We start from the raw sequence: 17500 nt of genomic DNA on the forward strand, positions 1-17500 counted from the left end.
CTCCTGTAGAAGAGAACAGGAATGATGGATGGAGAGGATTTCCGCACCTGTCTCATCTCCATGGGTTATAATATGGTAAAGCAGAGCTTCATATCAAAGCTACAGACTGTCTACAACTATGTACACTCTTATTATTATTATTATTATTATTATTATTATTATTATTATTATTATTAGTATTTTGTTGTTTAGCTCTGAGATAAAACTCTAGTTTTACAGTATCATTGCTAATCGATTCTCTTTTAATGAATTCAGTATAAAATAACTTTATTAGCATCACAGCAGTCCTTCAGGTTTGCACTGGTGCTAACTGTTGTAGCTAATGAGGAAGTTTGTCTCCAGGTTAATATGGTGATAGCAAGCTAATGTTCCACAGTGAAGCTGATCCACTCTGTCTGTAGTAAAGGGACTGTGTGCTACTGTATATATTTCTGTATGAATCATCTAGTGTGTGTAATGTAGAGGTTATTATATGTGCAGTAACATGTTGTGTAATGTGTGTAGGGTGAGGCGGAGTTTGCCCGTATCATGAGCATCGTGGATCCTAACCGCCTCGGGGTCGTGACCTTTCAGGCTTTCATTGACTTCATGTCTCGAGAAACAGCAGACACGGACACAGCAGATCAGGTCATGGCCTCGTTTAAAGTGCTGGCTGGAGACAAGGTACACAATACAATGCTATACAACACTATACGTTTACGGACCTTATACAGAGAACCTTACACTTATCTCATTTATACACGATTAGGGGCCTTGCTCAAGGGCCCAGCAGTGGCAGATTGGTGGTCCTGGGAATCAAACTCACAACTTCTGATCACTAGTCCATTGCCTTAACCACTAAGCTACCACTTCCCTAGTAGTACAATACATACTACACAAAAAAAAACCTCTGTGTGTGTGTGTGTGTGTGTGTGTGTGTGTGTGTGTAGAACTACATCATGGTGGAGGAGCTGAGGCGTGAGCTGCCCCCAGATCAGGCGGAGTACTGTATTTCCCGTATGGCACCCTACAGAGGGAGCGATGCCGTGCCCGGGGCCCTCGACTACATGTCCTTCTCCACTGCTCTGTATGGAGAGAGTGACCTCTGACCTCCTCACCTCTCACCTGTGTAACAGCCTGCCTGCCTGCCAACACACACACACACACACACACACACACACACACACACACACACAGTCTCCTGCTCTGTAGCTGTTGCGCTCACTGTGCTGATCTGAGATAAGACCCAAGAGTCCCAGCTGTTTGTTCACACCCTATGTAGTGCACTAGTAGAATGAGCAGTAAGGGACATTTAGTGCACTACATGAGCATTTATTATTCATACTCTGAGGAATAGTGGTGCTTATACATTAAGTTCTGTATAAATGCTTCCATTGGGAGCAGCGAGTTCAGCATGGTACTGGACTGTAGTTTCATTCCCTATGTAGCACACTTGTACAGGGAGCAAGGGAGCAGAGTATTAAACATCATTTAGTACACTACACTTCAGACTGGGATTTAAATACTTACACATTGAGCTGGACGTGTGGTTCACTAAAGGATCATACAGGATTATATATATATATATATATAGACAACACTATTTCATACCCTGATGGTCACTGCATCAGAGAGCTGAATATGACTATAAATAGTGGAACTCTCACTGAGCATGTAGTGCACTACATAGAGCCCTTGTTTTCTCTGTTAACTAGTGCACTTGTAGTGATCTGTGATCAGCTAGTGGGCAAGTCTCAGCATGGCTCTGCACCAGTTTATAGACTCACTTCCTGTTCTGTCTGTTTCTGCTTCTGCAACATGAAAAATCCTCCCCAGCTTTTGTACACATGGGGAGGAGGAGAAAAAATCTTCAGTTTTTACTTCATATCGTTTTTTTCTCTTCATAAAAATGAATGAAAGTTAACATATTTTATTATACAGAACCAAAAAAGTATTTTTCTTCAACTGGCTTAAATAAAAAGTTTAAATAAATAAAAAAAAAAGCAACTGGATGTTCATTGAGTCCTTTTATACTTTGCGTGTGTGTGCGAGTGCACGTGTGTGTGTGTGTTTGTACACGCGTGTGTGTGCGCGCGCGTGTGTGTGTGCATATGTGTGTGTGTGCGCGCGTGTGTGTGCGAGAGAAAGAGTTTATTTCAAATTACAATTTGAGGATAAAATGACATCATACCTTAGTCGTACATTATTAATATTCACAGTTAAAATAACTCCTCACACTTCTTAAATAAATATTATTATAGTAATTATAATGTTCTTATGTGCTACTAAACATTTATGACATAAAACATCCCAAAACTTAATATTTGAATTAAACAAAACATATTAATTTATACAATGTAGTGCTGTTGATTAGTAGCCTTATTTTTCTGAGTTTTAATCTATGATAAATTCATTATTTTATAAAATGTCAGTAATATATTGTGGGGAAAAGTCTGAACTTTACTTTATAAATATATATTAAGTTACAAGATCTAATTTAAATTGCTGTATTAATATTATGTTCAATTCCTTGAGATTTATAAACATCAGCTGCTCTTTTCTGTGACTGAAACTGTTGTGCGTTTGTGTTAGATTTGTGTGTTTATACAAAAGGTCAGATATAGAAGGTCAGATATTTTTTTTACTTTTCTTTGAAAGCTGTTATTTTTGGTTTCTTTGACTAAAGGAAGGAGAAGGAGGATAAATATTTTATGAGGATTTTATTCATTAATGTGAATGTAGTAATTACTTCTCTTTCTTATCTTCACAAATGACACTGAATTTTTGAATACTTTCAAAATATCATCCAAAGGCTGAATTTTACATTTAAGTGTCATATGGTAGAGATTTTTAGATTTTACTTGTGCACCTTTGCGTGTGTGCTTAAAGGTGAAGACCCAACTTTATGTATGTTCTGTAAGATTCTCTTATCTGTCAAACATATTTTATTAGATTGTCCTGGACTTAACACAAGCAGAATGCTCTTTTATCAACTTACTTCACTTAAAGACATATTTAATGACATTATGTCTGAAAAGGGTTTGGATTTTTTTATCTTATGTTAATTAAAAAAGTATAATATGACATATTTGGTCTTCGTGATCACGTTGCTGAGACTCAAGATGACATAGACAACCACCATTTTAGCTTAATGTCACTAGTTGTGTGCACCTTTCATAAGTTGAGACAACACCATGTCACAAAGGTTCATACTCTGTAATGCAGAGCAAAAGTGTCAGGAAGAAACTGTGTAAGGTCGTGTTGTTGTTGCAGGGAAACTAAAGACTTAGTTTTTTAATGGTTAACTCCTGTCCTGGAAGGATGTCACCAGTTAGCTTGGCAGTGTAACACACAAGTTCAGCCTCAAAGTCAAACTTTTTTTGGTTTCTGTGACTTTAGTACATACTTATTTAATGTGGCAAGTGTATTGCAGGAAAAGAATAAATAAAAGATTGAACAGTTTTTGGCACCTCAACTATCTAACTTTCACATTATGTTCCTCTCAAATTTGTGATTTGCTTCCACCTGCAAATTGCTTTGTGTATCATATTTAATAAACCAACACAATTTAAATGTATAAATGAACATGTATAGTCACACCATTGTAGCAGTGTTACATGCAGTAGGCTATAAGGTAAGTAGTGATTGTTCATCACACTGTAACTAATAAACTTACACCTACTAGCACTATGCATTATATTGTGAAAAAGTAGATTATCTTAATAACAAAACCTTACATTTTCTCTGGACTTAATAAAAATACACGTCTGACTGTTGGAACGAACCAAAAAAAACTAGAAATCGCATTCATGACGATTTATAGTGATTTTATTTCCCTTTGCCTACATTGACGCTGATGCATTAAGAGGAGGGGGTCCCCTTACCAAGATGGCGGCTCAGTTGACGCATTCGTCCCAATGTACTGCCGTAACCAAGGCGACATCTAGTGTATATGTCTATGTTTGTCCGCGGGCTGAGCCGCGGTGCATTGTGGGTGTAAACATGGCGCCCATGTAGACGCACTAAAGTGTTTCCGGAGTGTGAGAGCATCAGGAACACAAAGCTGTCATGTGGAAACACATCAGTAATCTACAGAAGAACAGGACGCTGAGATACGGAGTTCCCATGATGGTGAGTTAACACAATTTCCGTGTTACAAAGAGAACTGACTGAGAGCTGCCGTGTGTTTCACACTAAACTCTGTGTGTGTGTGTGTGTGTGTGTGTGTGTGTGTGTGTGTGTGTGTGTGTGTGTGTGTGTGTGTGTGTGTGTGTATAGCTGCTTGTGGTTGGAGGATCATTTGGTCTGAGGGAGTTCACACAGATTCGATATGATGCTCAGAAAATTAAGAAGAAGGTACACACACACTGACACATAAACACACTGACACACACACACTGACACATAAACACACACACACACACACACTGACACATAAACACACACACACACACACACTGACACATAAACACACACACTGACACATAAACACACACACACACACACTGACACATAAACACACACACACACACACACACACACTGACACATAAACACATACACACAGACACATAAACACATACACACAGACACATAAACACATACACACACACACACTGACACATAAACACATACACACACACACTGACACAAACACATACATACACACACACACACTAACACATAAACACATACAAACACACTGACACACACACTGATACACACACACTGACACACATACACACACACACTGACACATAAACACATACACACAGATACATGCACACTGACACACACACTGACACATAAACACTGACACACACACACACACTGACACATAAACACTGACACACACACACACTGACACATAAACACTGACACAAACACACACACATACACACTGACACATAAACACTGACACACACACTGACACATAAACACTGACACATATACACACACACACTGACACATAAACACATACACACAGATACATACACACTGACACACACACTGACACATAAACACTGACACACACACTGACACATAAACACATACACATGCACACACACTGACACATACACACACACACACTGACACACACACACTGACACATAAACGCATACACACTGACACATAAACACTGACACATACACACTGACACATAAACACTGACACACACACACTGACACATAAACACCTACACACACACACACTGACACATAAACACCTACACACACACACACACACTGACACATAAACACATACACACACACTGACACATAAACACATACACACACACTGACACATAAACACATACACACACTGACACATAAACACATACACACACACACACTGACACATAAACACATACACACACACACTGACACATAAACACACACACACACTGACACATAAACACACACACACTGACACATAAACACACACACACACTGACACATAAACACACACACACACACACACACTGACACATAAACACATACACACACACTGATACACACACAGACACACAAACACTGACACACACACACACTGACACATAAACACACACACACACTGACACATAAACACTGACACACACACTGACACAAACACATACACACACTGAAAAACACACTGACACACACACACACACACACACACTCACTCACTCACACACACAAGGCAATTTATTATTGTGTCTTTGCACATGTGTTTAAAACAAAAGGTATCTGTAATGTGTTACAGATGGACCCTGTTCTGGAGGCCCGAGTCACCTCACACACACACACAAACATCCTTCAGGAAGAATACACGGTACGTATACACACAGAAAGTAAAGCATATTTCTTTACATTATTCGTAAATTTTTTGAAGAACTTGTAATTTGTTGTGTAATTACAAACAATAAGGTGTGTAATTTGAGACACTAATGCTAACTGATGTAAAGCTGTTATAGCTGTTTATCTCTTCTGTGTCATGTGGTGGGTATGAAGGTACTCTGATTTTTTCATAGTGCTTCATTTTCTTGTCATCACACTTTACACCTAATTCACCTGATCTGTAAAGTTGCTCTGTAGTTTCTCACACTGTGAATGCTGAAGTATTTTTTTGGAACTTCTTTTTGCTTCTTATTTCACTATGTTAGTGTTGCATTTTATGGTGGTTTGTGAGCGTTACAAGTGAGTCGTGTCAGGAATGGGTTAGGGTTAGGGTTAGGGTTAGGGTTAGGGTTAGCTTAACCCAACACACAAATATGTTCCGTTAGTTTGGTTTGACAAAGATATACACACAACTTTATTAAAAGATTAATAAACAACACTGTATGTGTGTGTGTGTGTGTGTGTGTGTGTGTGTGTGTGTGTGTAGAAGCTGAAGCAGGTGGATTTGGACAACTGGACGAACATCCGTGGGCCACGACCCTGGGAAAACTCTGTTCTTAACCAAAATGAACAGAAAACTCACCTCACCAAGAGCACTTAGTTTGTCTGTCTGTGTGTTTGTGTGTGTGTGTGTGTCTGTGGGTGTAGTTCTGTGTCAGTGTGTTATTAATGTGGATTACAGGAAGTGAGTTTATGAACACTATATAGAACAGGAAGGAGTTAAATGATGACGTCACAAAATAGTGTTATGTTTAGTTATGTTCTTTATTTAATATATAAATAATCAGGTGTGTGTGTGTGTGTGTGTGTGTGTGTGTGCGTGTGTGTGTGTGTGTGTGTGTGTGTGTGTGTGCGTGCGAGATGAGCAGAGAGATTTGGTGTTATGCACCATTTCACAGAGATTTATATGCCTCTAGATAATAAAATGGACACAAGGAAAAGTATAAATTAACAATTAAAGGTGATAAAAAGCCAATAAAAAGCAGTGGATTTTTTTTGTAAATAAATGAATGTTTTTAATTAAATGATCTCAGCCAATGGGGTTAACTCTCAGTGCCACGTCTCAGTGCCACGTCTCAGTGCCACGTCTCAGTGCCACGTCTCAGTGCCACGTCTCCAGCCCTGACCAAAGGAGAGTGTTGTCTCATGAAGAACATCCATGAGGACCAGATGATCCACTGTGGTGTCTGATGGTTGTGGTTAGTAGTAGCAGTTGCAGTTTGAATCATTCTGGTAACCTGTAGCGGTCTCCTCCTCTTCCTCCTCCTCCTCTTCCTCCTCCTCAGACTTCTGACAGATTGTTTAAGGTCACTCGTCTGCTATTAGGACGCACTCTGTGACTGATTAGTGTTAGTTGGACCCCACAGAAGGCTCGTTATTGTCACTTCTGAACTTCTCTAATGATGCTAAAACCTGTAAGAGTGTGTAGAGTCAGTCAGCTGTGATTATAGAGGCAGTTTATAGTGTAGTTCTCACCTGACTTCACCTGACACCTGACTCCTTTTGGCTGGAGTGGGTTTAAGTTCCCACGAAGTAAAGCAGTAAGTATATTTATATTTAACGCTTCTAACAAATTAAATACTAATCAGTTACACACTCGGTTTTATTCTAGGTATAGATTAGCAACGTGAGCTAACTGTACTAGCTACATACTTCAACTATCTCTGATACTTTTTTTCCTTCCTAATGATAATGCGAGAGTGCACACACACTCTTACCCCCACACACACACACACTCTTACCCCCACACACACACTTACCCCCCACACACACTCTTACCCCCACACACACACTTACCCCCCCCACACACTCATCCCTTACACTCTTACCGCCCCACACTCTTACCCCCCACACACACTCTTACTTCCCCACACACACACACTTACCCCCACACACACTCTTACCCCCCCACACACACACTCTTACCCCCACACACACTCTTACCCCCACACACACACTCTTACCCCCACACACACACTCATCCCTTACACACACTCTTACTGCCCCCACACTCTTATCCCTTACACACACTCTTACTTCCCCACACACACACACCCCCCACACACTCTTACCCCCACACACACTCTTACCCCCCCACACACACACTCTTACCCCCACACACACACATACACTCATACTTCCACACACACATACACTCTTACCACCCACACGCACTCTTGTCCCCCCCCCACACACACATCACACTCATCTATTTTTTAAACCAGATGATGATGCGATGACGTAGAGCTGCGTGTGCTGCGTGCGCGTGTCATTCCAGAGGCTCGCGGATGCCTCCTTCTCACTTGAGGATACGCGCCTTGTGAATCTAAGATGCTGTTGATGATGATGCAGATGCTGATGAAGATGCTGATGATTTGGAGCGAGCGCAAGGACACGCGGTGAACATCTTGCGCTGACAAACACTCTGGAAATGAATTAATGAGCATCTGCGCAGACGGAAGACAGAAAGAAACAAACGGCAGGCGCGAGGGACCGGATACCGTCGTGCTGATGGTGATGTAAACGGACGCGGCTGGAGATTTTACTGTATTTTAAATATTTATTGTTTTTGTTTTGCGTTGGAAATGGCGTTAGAGATTAAAGGCCGGTCGCGCGCGAGGATTGCCGGGTGTATAACGGCGTTATAAGACGGAGAAGGAGAGGAAGAGGAGGAGGAGGAGGAGGAGGAGGAGGGGCGAGCAGTTACCGGCTCGCAGAAGGAAAAGCCGATCGCATGGAGTCCGGTGAGGTTCAGATGATTTTATTGATTTTTTTGTTTTTTGGAGAATCCTCGGACGTGAGTCTGCGCACTTAGAGCGTGCGTTTTTGCGCGCGCGCTCCATCACACGCCCCCCTCCACCCCCCGACCTTCCGTCCCCCGGTCCCATTCGGTTCAATCATTTCCTACAGAGCGCGCGCGCGGCGACGTTATAAATTAAAGAAGTGACTTTACATTTCCATCCGGTTTCTCCTCACGATGCTGCTGCAAATACCGGACACCGAGCTGTAGTTCTCCTGGCGCGCGTGAGGAGGCGGAGAGGAGAGGGCGCTCTGGTGGTGGGGTGTGTGTGTGTGTGTGTGTGTGTGTGTGTGTGTGTGTGTGTGTGTGTGTGTGTGTTGGGGGGTTGGTGGGGTGAGCAGGAATTTTCTCTGTCAGCGCACACGGAGAAACACCGGAGGCGGTGAAGGCACCGGAGACTCGCACGCGCGCGCATGTATGTGTGTGTGTGAGGGAGAGAGAGAGAAGATTTAGAGACAACAACCTGAATCCTTACAGCAATCACATTCACAGAATCTGGATCCAGGTACGTAACTCAGTGCGCATGCGCAGCAGTAATTAATAAATCGACTCGTTTATTTAAGTGCAGTGTGAAGCACGCGCAGCAAAAATGTGAAGCCTCACCCTGTTCATCCACATAGGGAGTGTGTATTCAGCACATATTAAGTTTATATATATATATATGTGTGTATGAGTGTGTGTGTTTGTATATATATATGTGTGTATATGTGTATGTGTGTATGTGTTTGTGTATATATATATATATATGTGTATGAGTGTGTGTGTGTGTATATATGTGTGTATGAGTGTGTGTGTGTGTGTTTGTATATATATATATATATATGAGTGTGTATATGTGTATGTGTGTATGAGTGTATGTGTGTGTGTGTGTGTGTGTGTGTATATATATGTGTGTATGAGTGTGTGTATGTTTGTGTGTGTGTGTGTGCGTAGATATGTATGTGTATGTGTGTATGAGTGTGTGTGTGTGTATATGTGTGTATGAGTGTGTGTATGTTTGTGTGTGTGTGTGCGTAGATATATGTGTATGAGTGTGTGTGTGTATATGTGTGTGTATGTGTATGAGTGTGTGTGTGTGTATATGTGTATGTGTGTGTATGTTTGTGTGCGTATATATATGTGTGTATGAGTGTATGTGTGTATGAGTGTGTGTGTGTGCGTATATATGTGTGTATGTGTATGAGTGTGTGTGTGTGTGTGTGTGTGTGTGTGTGTATGAGTGTGTGTTTGTATGTATGTATGTGTGTGTGGGTGTATGAGTGTATGAGTGTATGTGTGTGTGTGTATGAGTGTGTGTGTGTGTGTATGAGTGTATGAGTGTATGTGTGTGTGTGTGTGTATGAGTGTATGTGTGTGTGTGTGTATGAGTGTGTATGAGTGTGTGTGTGTGTGTGTATGAGTGTGTGTGTGTGTGTGTGTGTGTATGAGTGTATGAGTGTGTGTGTGTGTGTGTGTGTGTGTATGAGTGTGTGTGTTGCATCTGAGGATTCTGACAATTCAGGAAATCAGCAAAATCTGATAATGATGAAAGTTTTATGTTTAATGACTGTAGTATTTAATCAGATTTATTTGTCTTGTTCTAAAATAAGTAATAATCGTGTGTGTATGTGTTTGTGTGCATGTGTGTGCATATGTGCTTGTGTGTGTGTGTGCATGTGTGTGTTGTATTTTTTATGAAAGAGCTACATGAGGTTCAGTCCCCATATCTCCATGAGATGTATATTTAGCAGCAGAAACGAACTAAACTCCAGGGTGTAAGATTTTGCACGTCGCCCTCTCTGGTAGTAAAATGTTATTGCGTGCCACATGCTGGGAAACCTTTAGTAACATGTTTTGTGTGTTGTGTGTTGTTCTTCACCACGTGGAATAATCTCCCACGCTTTCAGAGTGCAGGGTCAGAAGACACTGATTAGGTGACACAGGCATCATTTCACTAGAACTGAGAAGTTTATTAGAATCAAACAGTGAGTAACAGGAGAAAGAGCAAATCTGCTGTAAATGTGAAATACATACCTGTTACTCATGTGTGTATTTTTAATCTCTGTGCACTTTAATAACTAATACAGATTTTGTTGTCCAGATTGTGTAATAAACATACACACTAAGGTGAGCGGGCCTTGAATGACTCACTCACTGAGTTTCAGATAGAAAAACAAAGAGACTCACCAACACCTCGCACCAGTCACTCACCTGCTATCAGGAGATCTAATTAACCAGCAATTCCACAACCAGGAGAAAATCAGCAGTCCTGAAAATGTTTCTCAGTATATCTCTTATAATTTCATATCAGTGTCTTTGTCTCTCAATCTCTCTCTCTCTCTCTTTCTTTCTCTCTCTCTCTCTCTCACTCACTCACTCACTCACTCACTCACTCACTCACTCACTCACTCACTCACTCACTCTCTCTCACCCTCTCTGCCCCAAGATAACAGGGGTAATATCTGACATACCTCTGACCAAACACAAATTAGATTTGAAAATCAGCACCTGGGACAAGGATTGAGGGGCGGGGCTAATAGCATTGCTCACTGCTGATTGGTGCAGAGCCTGTGATGTTTGTGTCATCAGTAGTAACATTGTCATTCTTTAATTTTATGTGAACAGTTGCCATGGAAACTGTTTTATGGTGAAATGGTTTGTTGGAAAGTGAGTTAGAGTTAAAGTACTGTTGGGTCCTGCTACTGAATGTGCAGTGTGAGTTAAGTGAACATCTTCAGAGAGCAGGGAAAGTTGTGTGGTAGGACACACACACATACACACACATACATACATACACACACACATACACACATACACACACATACATACATACACACACACACACATACACACACATACATACACACACACACACATCCACACACACATACACACATACAAACACACACACACACACATACACACATACAAACACACATACACACATACACACACATACAAACACACACACATACATACACATACACACACACCATATCAAACACTGCTGGAATGTCATCAATGATAATACATTTATATACATTATACATTTAATAACAATAATTCTACTGATTTAAATGTACAGTCACATTTCATATAAATTACATTAATAAAGAATAAATGTATACAATAATATATTGTAGCACTAAGAGTTTAGCAGTTTTCTTTTTAATTTAATTAAAAAAAATTCTAAACATCACTTTATTTTATTTTAGTTTGTTTGTAATTATTTAAAAAAATAAAAATCTTTAATACAAATATGTTACATCATCCACAGTGTATCTGAGAAGTGCATTGTGACCAAGATCTACTCAAGAACCTCCTTCTGATTGGAGCACTGATGTCCAGTTTATGTTCGTTTCATCATGTTTAATTTCTGCTCCACCCAAAGTGACTCGAGGAATTTAAAGTAGTTGTTCCAGACAAATAATTAATTATTGAACAATGTAGATTGACTGAAATATCGGATTAGTGTTTGCTCACAGATGGAATGTAAGATGAAGGTACTCGGCTTCAGACATGCTTTGGTAGAAAGTGGGATCAATTTCTGGGCAGCTGACACTTTATACACACACACACACACACACACACACACACACACAAAAACACACGTTTATGACCATCTCATGTGTCAGGACTCTGTAAATAGGCTGCTGAATCAGGAGTTTGGCAGCTCATCAGCTCTTCTCACTCCTTAAGCGACACACGGCGGTCAGTACAGAACAGATATGTGTTATAAAATTCACAGCAGCCAGCATCAAACACAGGTGACAAACACAGGTGACAAACACAGGTGACAAACACAGGTGTAGTTTTGGTCTGGTATTACCTGGAAACATCACTGCACACTGCAGAAAGTAAATAAATCCTGGTTTTAGACATGCCCACATTTCTATAGACCAGGTTAATTACACATCCGTGTTTCTGTATATTAACCTATGTTGAGGTAATGCAGTGCATGATGGGTAATGTAGTGACTGAATAGTAATGAAAATAAAGGTGATAATGAAGTGCTGATCCTCAATAACTGTGTTCCAGAACATGACACATGGTATATTATTCAGTCAGAGCTGTACATGTTGCTGTATATAACTCTATAGTAGTGTAGCTTTCTGTATTGATGCATCGCTCTGCCAGACGAGCATTAAAGTTAGAACCCACCTACACAAACACACACACACACAAACACACACTCACACACACAAACACACAAACACTCACGACCTCCTTCTGTTACTGCTGTTTATTTATATGAGTGTAATTCCCAAGTCTCATGTAAAAAATATTCAAGCCTCTCACGCATGCCTCTGTTACTATGGCAACAGGCCCAGGCGAGACAGGCGACTCAGACTGAATATAGTAGTGATGAACAATTTATGGAGAAGTGACATACATACACACTCACAACAGCACCTGAAATTAATTATGTGCTCAACTCCTGTCTCACAGCTGTGTTCAGTGTGGTCTGTACATACTGCTGTGATCAGTGGTGTATGTTGTATTCAGCATGTTGTAGTCAGTGTGGTGCAATAAGTCTGTTGTATTCAGTGTGGTGCGTTAAGTGTGTGGTGTGTTAAGTGTGTTGTATTCAGTGTGGTGCGTTAAGTGTGTGGTGTGTTAAGTGTGTTGTATTCAGTGTGGTGCGTTAAGTGTGTGGTGGGTTAAGTGTGTTGTATTCAGTGTGGTTTGTTAAGTGTGTGGTGTGTTAAGTGTGTTGTATTCAGTGTGGTGCGTTAAGTGTGTGGTGTGTTAAGTGTGTTGTATTCAGTGTGGTTTGATGTAATTTTTTGTGCTTGTATGTAAACTCTTTATGCATGCGTTTTCCTTTTCTGTTATTGGCTGGTGTAAGTTGTGATGTCATAGTTGTTTATGTAAACAACGTTCCTCCCTTCTCTTCCTCTCACAGGTACAGGCTCAGTGTCCCAACCAAGAATTCCCAGGTGGTGGATCTCAGAGGGAATATTTTAGAGGACGGAAAAGTCCATGGAGCACTCAAGGACGACCGGGGTCTGCCTCTGGTTAGGCCTGGTTTCCATGGTGATGACCGTGATGCATGTTGATGCTGGGATTGTAAACAAGACGTGTTCAGAGGAGACGTCAAAATGCAAGCCGGGAATCCTGCTACCGATCTGGTATCCAGAGAACCCATCGACTGGGGACAAATTGGCACGTGTGATTGTCTACTTTGTGGCGATGATCTACATGTTCTTGGGAGTGTCCATCATCGCTGACCGCTTCATGGCCGCCATCGAGGTCATCACGTCCCAAGAGAGAGAGATTGTGGTAAAGAGGGCGAACGGGGAGACAGTGACAACAACGGTGCGCATTTGGAACGAAACGGTGTCAAACCTGACGCTGCTGGCTCTAGGCTCATCTGCTCCTGAGATTCTGCTCTCTGTGATTGAGATCTGTGGTCACGGGTTCCACGCTGGCGAGTTAGGACCATCCACGATTGTAGGCAGTGCTGCATTTAACATGTTCGTCATCATCGGCATTTGTGTTTCTGCAGTGCCAGACGGTGAAGTACGTAAAGTAAAGCACCTGCGTGTTTTCTTTGTGACAGCAGCTTGTAGCATATTTGCGTACGTCTGGCTCTACATGATCCTCGCTGTTTTCTCACCCAATGAGGTGCAAGTGTGGGAGGGGCTTATAACACTTGCTTTCTTCCCTGCCTGTGTTACGTTAGCTTGGGCTGCCGACCGCCGTCTACTGTTCAACAAGTTCACGCACAAGACCTACAGAGCCGACAAGCACCGTGGTGTGATCATCGAGACAGAGGGTGAACGGTCCAAAGGCATTGAGATGGATGGGAAGATGGCCAACTCACACTTCCTGGATGGTAGTGCTGCTACCAATCTGATGGGGATGACAGAGGGAAAAGAAATGGACGAATCACGTCAGGAGATGATTCGAATTTTGAAGGACCTAAAGCAGAAACATCCTGAGAAGGACCTGGACCAGCTGGTGGAGATGGCAAACTACTACGCACTGTCTCACCAGCAGAAGAGCCGAGCGTTCTACCGCATTCAGGCCACACGGATGATGACGGGTGCCGGGAACATCCTGAAGAAGCATGTTGCTGAGCAGGTGAAACGCAGCACTAGTATACAAGAAGTGCATGTTGAAGAGCCAGAGGACTTTGTGACACGGATTGGATTTGAACCTGCTGCATATCAGTGCTTGGAGAACTGTGGTGCTGTCCTTTTAACCGTTGTGCGCAAAGGTGGTGACGTCTCCAAAACGATATACGTTGACTACAAGACGGAAGATGGCTCAGCCAATGCCGGTGCTGATTATGAGTTCACAGAGGGCACAGTGGTGTTCAAACCTGGAGAGATCATCAAAGAGATTGCCATTGGCATCATTGATGATGACATCTTTGAGGAGGACGAGCATTTTTTTGTTCGGCTCAGCAACGTTAGGACACTCGACTCAGCACTTGACGACGAGATGCCGGCATACCCCACAGTGGCGCTCGGGTTTCCTGCTGTAGCCACTGTGACCATCCTGGATGACGATCATGCAGGGATCTTCACGTTTGATAGTGGGACAGTGCACATTAGTGAAAACGTGGGAATCATGGAGGTCAAGGTGCTCCGGACCTCTGGGGCCAGGGGGACTGTCATCGTTCCATACCGCACTTTTGAGGGACTTGCTAAAGGAGGTGGGGAAGACTTTGAGGACACGTACGGAGAGCTGGAGTTCAAAAACGATGAGACCTGGTAAGAATAAAAGCTCTTCTTTATGAACGTGTCTTGCACATTTTAATTTTACCGAATGTCATGATGTCTGATGACAAACAGCACTGAATTGTTTAAAATTCTACTTATAAATACACAATCATATAATAACATTGAGCAACATTATCTAGTGAAGTTAACGAAAGATAAAAATGGCGTGCTACTTAACATTGGGATATTAGGTGAACGAAGCTCCGCCCTCATTAACACAGAGCTATCTGTTGCTCATGAAAATTAGCTGTATGTGTGTGTCATGTTCCAGTTGCTACTCAAGATCAACTTGACAAACAGCACACACACACGCACACACACAGAACTCTCCAGAATGCATTACACACACACAACACAACACACACTGACATACACACACACACACACACACACACACACACACACAAACTATATTTAGAAATAGGACAGTTCCCCTTGTTTGATGTTGCTGAGTTTATGTAGCTTTGTGTGTGTGTGTGTGAGTGTGTGTGTGTGTGTGTATGTCAGTTTTTGTTGTGTGTGTGCGATGCATTCTGGTGCACTGTGCTGCAGCATCATGGGAATGTGGAAACACCTGCAGCCTTGGAGGAGATTCCCTTACACTCACCCACATACATGCACGCACAAGCACCCACAAACGCACGCACACGCATGCACACACACACACACACACACACACACATGGTCATGGTCTGTGTTTATCACTCCAGCTCTAGGCTATCTGATCCATTTTTAAACCAATGTTTCATGTAGTCCCCATTTATCACACTAAAGTTCTATAAGGTCCTTGTGTATCACACTAGAGTTCTGTAAGGTCCTTGTGTATCACACTAGAGTTCTATAAGGTCCTTGTGTATCACACTAGAGTTCTGTAAGGTCCTTGTGTATCACACTAGAGTTTTGTAAGTGTTCCCATCTGCCATTCCAGTTTTCCATATGGTTCCTCTTTAATTCTCTACTGGAACATGATAAAGTGAACATTTTACAAGTATGTGGATTATTTAGTATACTGGATTAAATCCATATTCAGGTTCATTCTGCTCTCTGAAGCGATTGTTGCTGTTGTTGCCTTGACAACCTAGAGAGAGCAACCTCACGTGTTTGGTTCTCCACTTCTTCATTAGGAACGTGTAGTAAACAAATATGAACATTTAAAGTTTGCTAGTAAATCGCTCTGATCATTTTTCACATAATGTAATTGGAGTGTGACGTGTTACAGAAACATTAATAACGTCATTACAGTAAACTCAACCACGGCTGAATATATTGGCACCTCACAAACAATGTACTGACTTCATGTTTGACTGGAGATTAAACAGGTTGCATTTTTGCTGCAGAAAATTTTGTGTGTTTTGAATTGTGAATTTTTTGATAATTGAGTTAGACAGCATGAATGCAGCAGCCTTCAGAATTTATACTACACACACATTTACATGCATTAACCTTGGGGGTTAGTGTAACAGGAAGGGGTGGTCACTAGAGCAGCCTGCCTTCCCTTCTTCTTTATTATAGCTCTGTCGCTCGCTGCTGCTGTTTGTCTGTCTGTGTGTCTTTCTGTCTGCCATGTGTATATATATATGGCAGACAGAAAGACAAAGACGTGTGTGTGTGTGTGTGTGTGTGTGTATGTATGTGTGCATGTTAAAGTCACCATGGCAACAACAAGGCAGAGCTTCCTGTCCTGTGTGATGCTTAGAGACGGGATACAGACAGACAGAGAGAAACAGGAGACAGGTGTCCATTATTATACCTTGACCTGTTTGAGTTTCTGACTAAACCCCATCCTACAATGAGTCTGTGTGTCTGTGCCCTATCTGTCTGTCTGTCTGGCAGTAAGACAGCTGGAGTGTATTATCATATGAATGAGAGAAAATCCTCTACACACTTTAAAATGTTCAGCTTAACAGACATAAAATAAAGCTAACAGGAAAAATAACTTTTGTCTCACTTCAAACTGATATAATAGCTAGTAATAAATAATAAAAGCTAATATACAGGATAGCTCTGTAGTACACATGCTAAATTACAAAACAATCCTCCAGTCAGTATATTATAATGTTTCCCGTAATTCTCTCAGAACTGTGTCTGCTTTCATTCTCAGAATTAGCATTGTGATGCACCTGAAGAGGCACA

The 17500-nt window shown here is 41.6% G+C and overlaps 3 protein-coding genes across 9 annotated transcripts in view; all 3 read left to right on the forward strand.

Annotated features, from left to right (window-relative positions):
* actn1 (actinin, alpha 1) overlaps positions 1-1986 on the forward strand; it is a 28394-nt gene extending 26408 nt beyond the window's left edge. For 3 of the 5 annotated variants that reach the window (XM_060871548.1, XM_060871546.1, XM_060871549.1), the window contains 3 exons: positions 10-75; positions 505-663; positions 930-1986. In XM_060871548.1, the coding sequence (XP_060727531.1) occupies positions 10-75; positions 505-663; positions 930-1088 (384 nt within the window). In that variant the 3' untranslated portion in view covers positions 1089-1986. The remainder of the gene's footprint in view (positions 1-9; positions 76-504; positions 664-929) is intronic. The other 2 variants (XM_060871545.1, XM_060871547.1) reach the window with 1 other exon arrangement.
* A 1962-nt stretch (positions 1987-3948) lies between these two features.
* On the forward strand, positions 3949-6839 carry LOC132846821 (cytochrome c oxidase assembly protein COX16 homolog, mitochondrial). Its single transcript, XM_060871553.1, has 4 exons — positions 3949-4110; positions 4258-4335; positions 5724-5792; positions 6345-6839. The coding sequence occupies exons 1-4, from the start codon at positions 4048-4050 to the stop codon at positions 6456-6458; spliced, it is 324 nt and encodes a 107-aa protein (XP_060727536.1). The 5' UTR covers positions 3949-4047; the 3' UTR covers positions 6459-6839.
* A 1279-nt stretch (positions 6840-8118) lies between these two features.
* The window catches only part of slc8a3 (solute carrier family 8 member 3), a 15178-nt gene continuing 5796 nt past the window's right edge, over positions 8119-17500 (forward strand). For 2 of the 3 annotated variants that reach the window (XM_060871554.1, XM_060871556.1), the window contains exons 1-2: positions 8119-9162; positions 13543-15358. In XM_060871554.1, coding sequence (XP_060727537.1) covers positions 13620-15358 — 1739 coding nt within the window. In that variant the 5' untranslated portion in view covers positions 8119-9162; positions 13543-13619. The remainder of the gene's footprint in view (positions 9163-13542; positions 15359-17500) is intronic. The other variant, XM_060871555.1, reaches the window with a different exon arrangement.

Source organism: Tachysurus vachellii, chromosome 6 (assembly GCF_030014155.1).
Source record: "Tachysurus vachellii isolate PV-2020 chromosome 6, HZAU_Pvac_v1, whole genome shotgun sequence".
NCBI lineage: Eukaryota > Metazoa > Chordata > Actinopteri > Siluriformes > Bagridae > Tachysurus > Tachysurus vachellii.

Coding starts and splice junctions, on each gene's coding strand:
- LOC132846821 (XM_060871553.1), top strand. CDS start 4,048: ATGTGGAAACACATCAGTAATCTACAGAAGAACAGGACGCTGAGATAC. Junction 4,111..4,257: donor GATACGGAGTTCCCATGATG/GTGAGTTAACAC, acceptor GTGTGTGTATAG/CTGCTTGTGGTTGGAGGATC. Junction 4,336..5,723: donor CTCAGAAAATTAAGAAGAAG/GTACACACACAC, acceptor AATGTGTTACAG/ATGGACCCTGTTCTGGAGGC.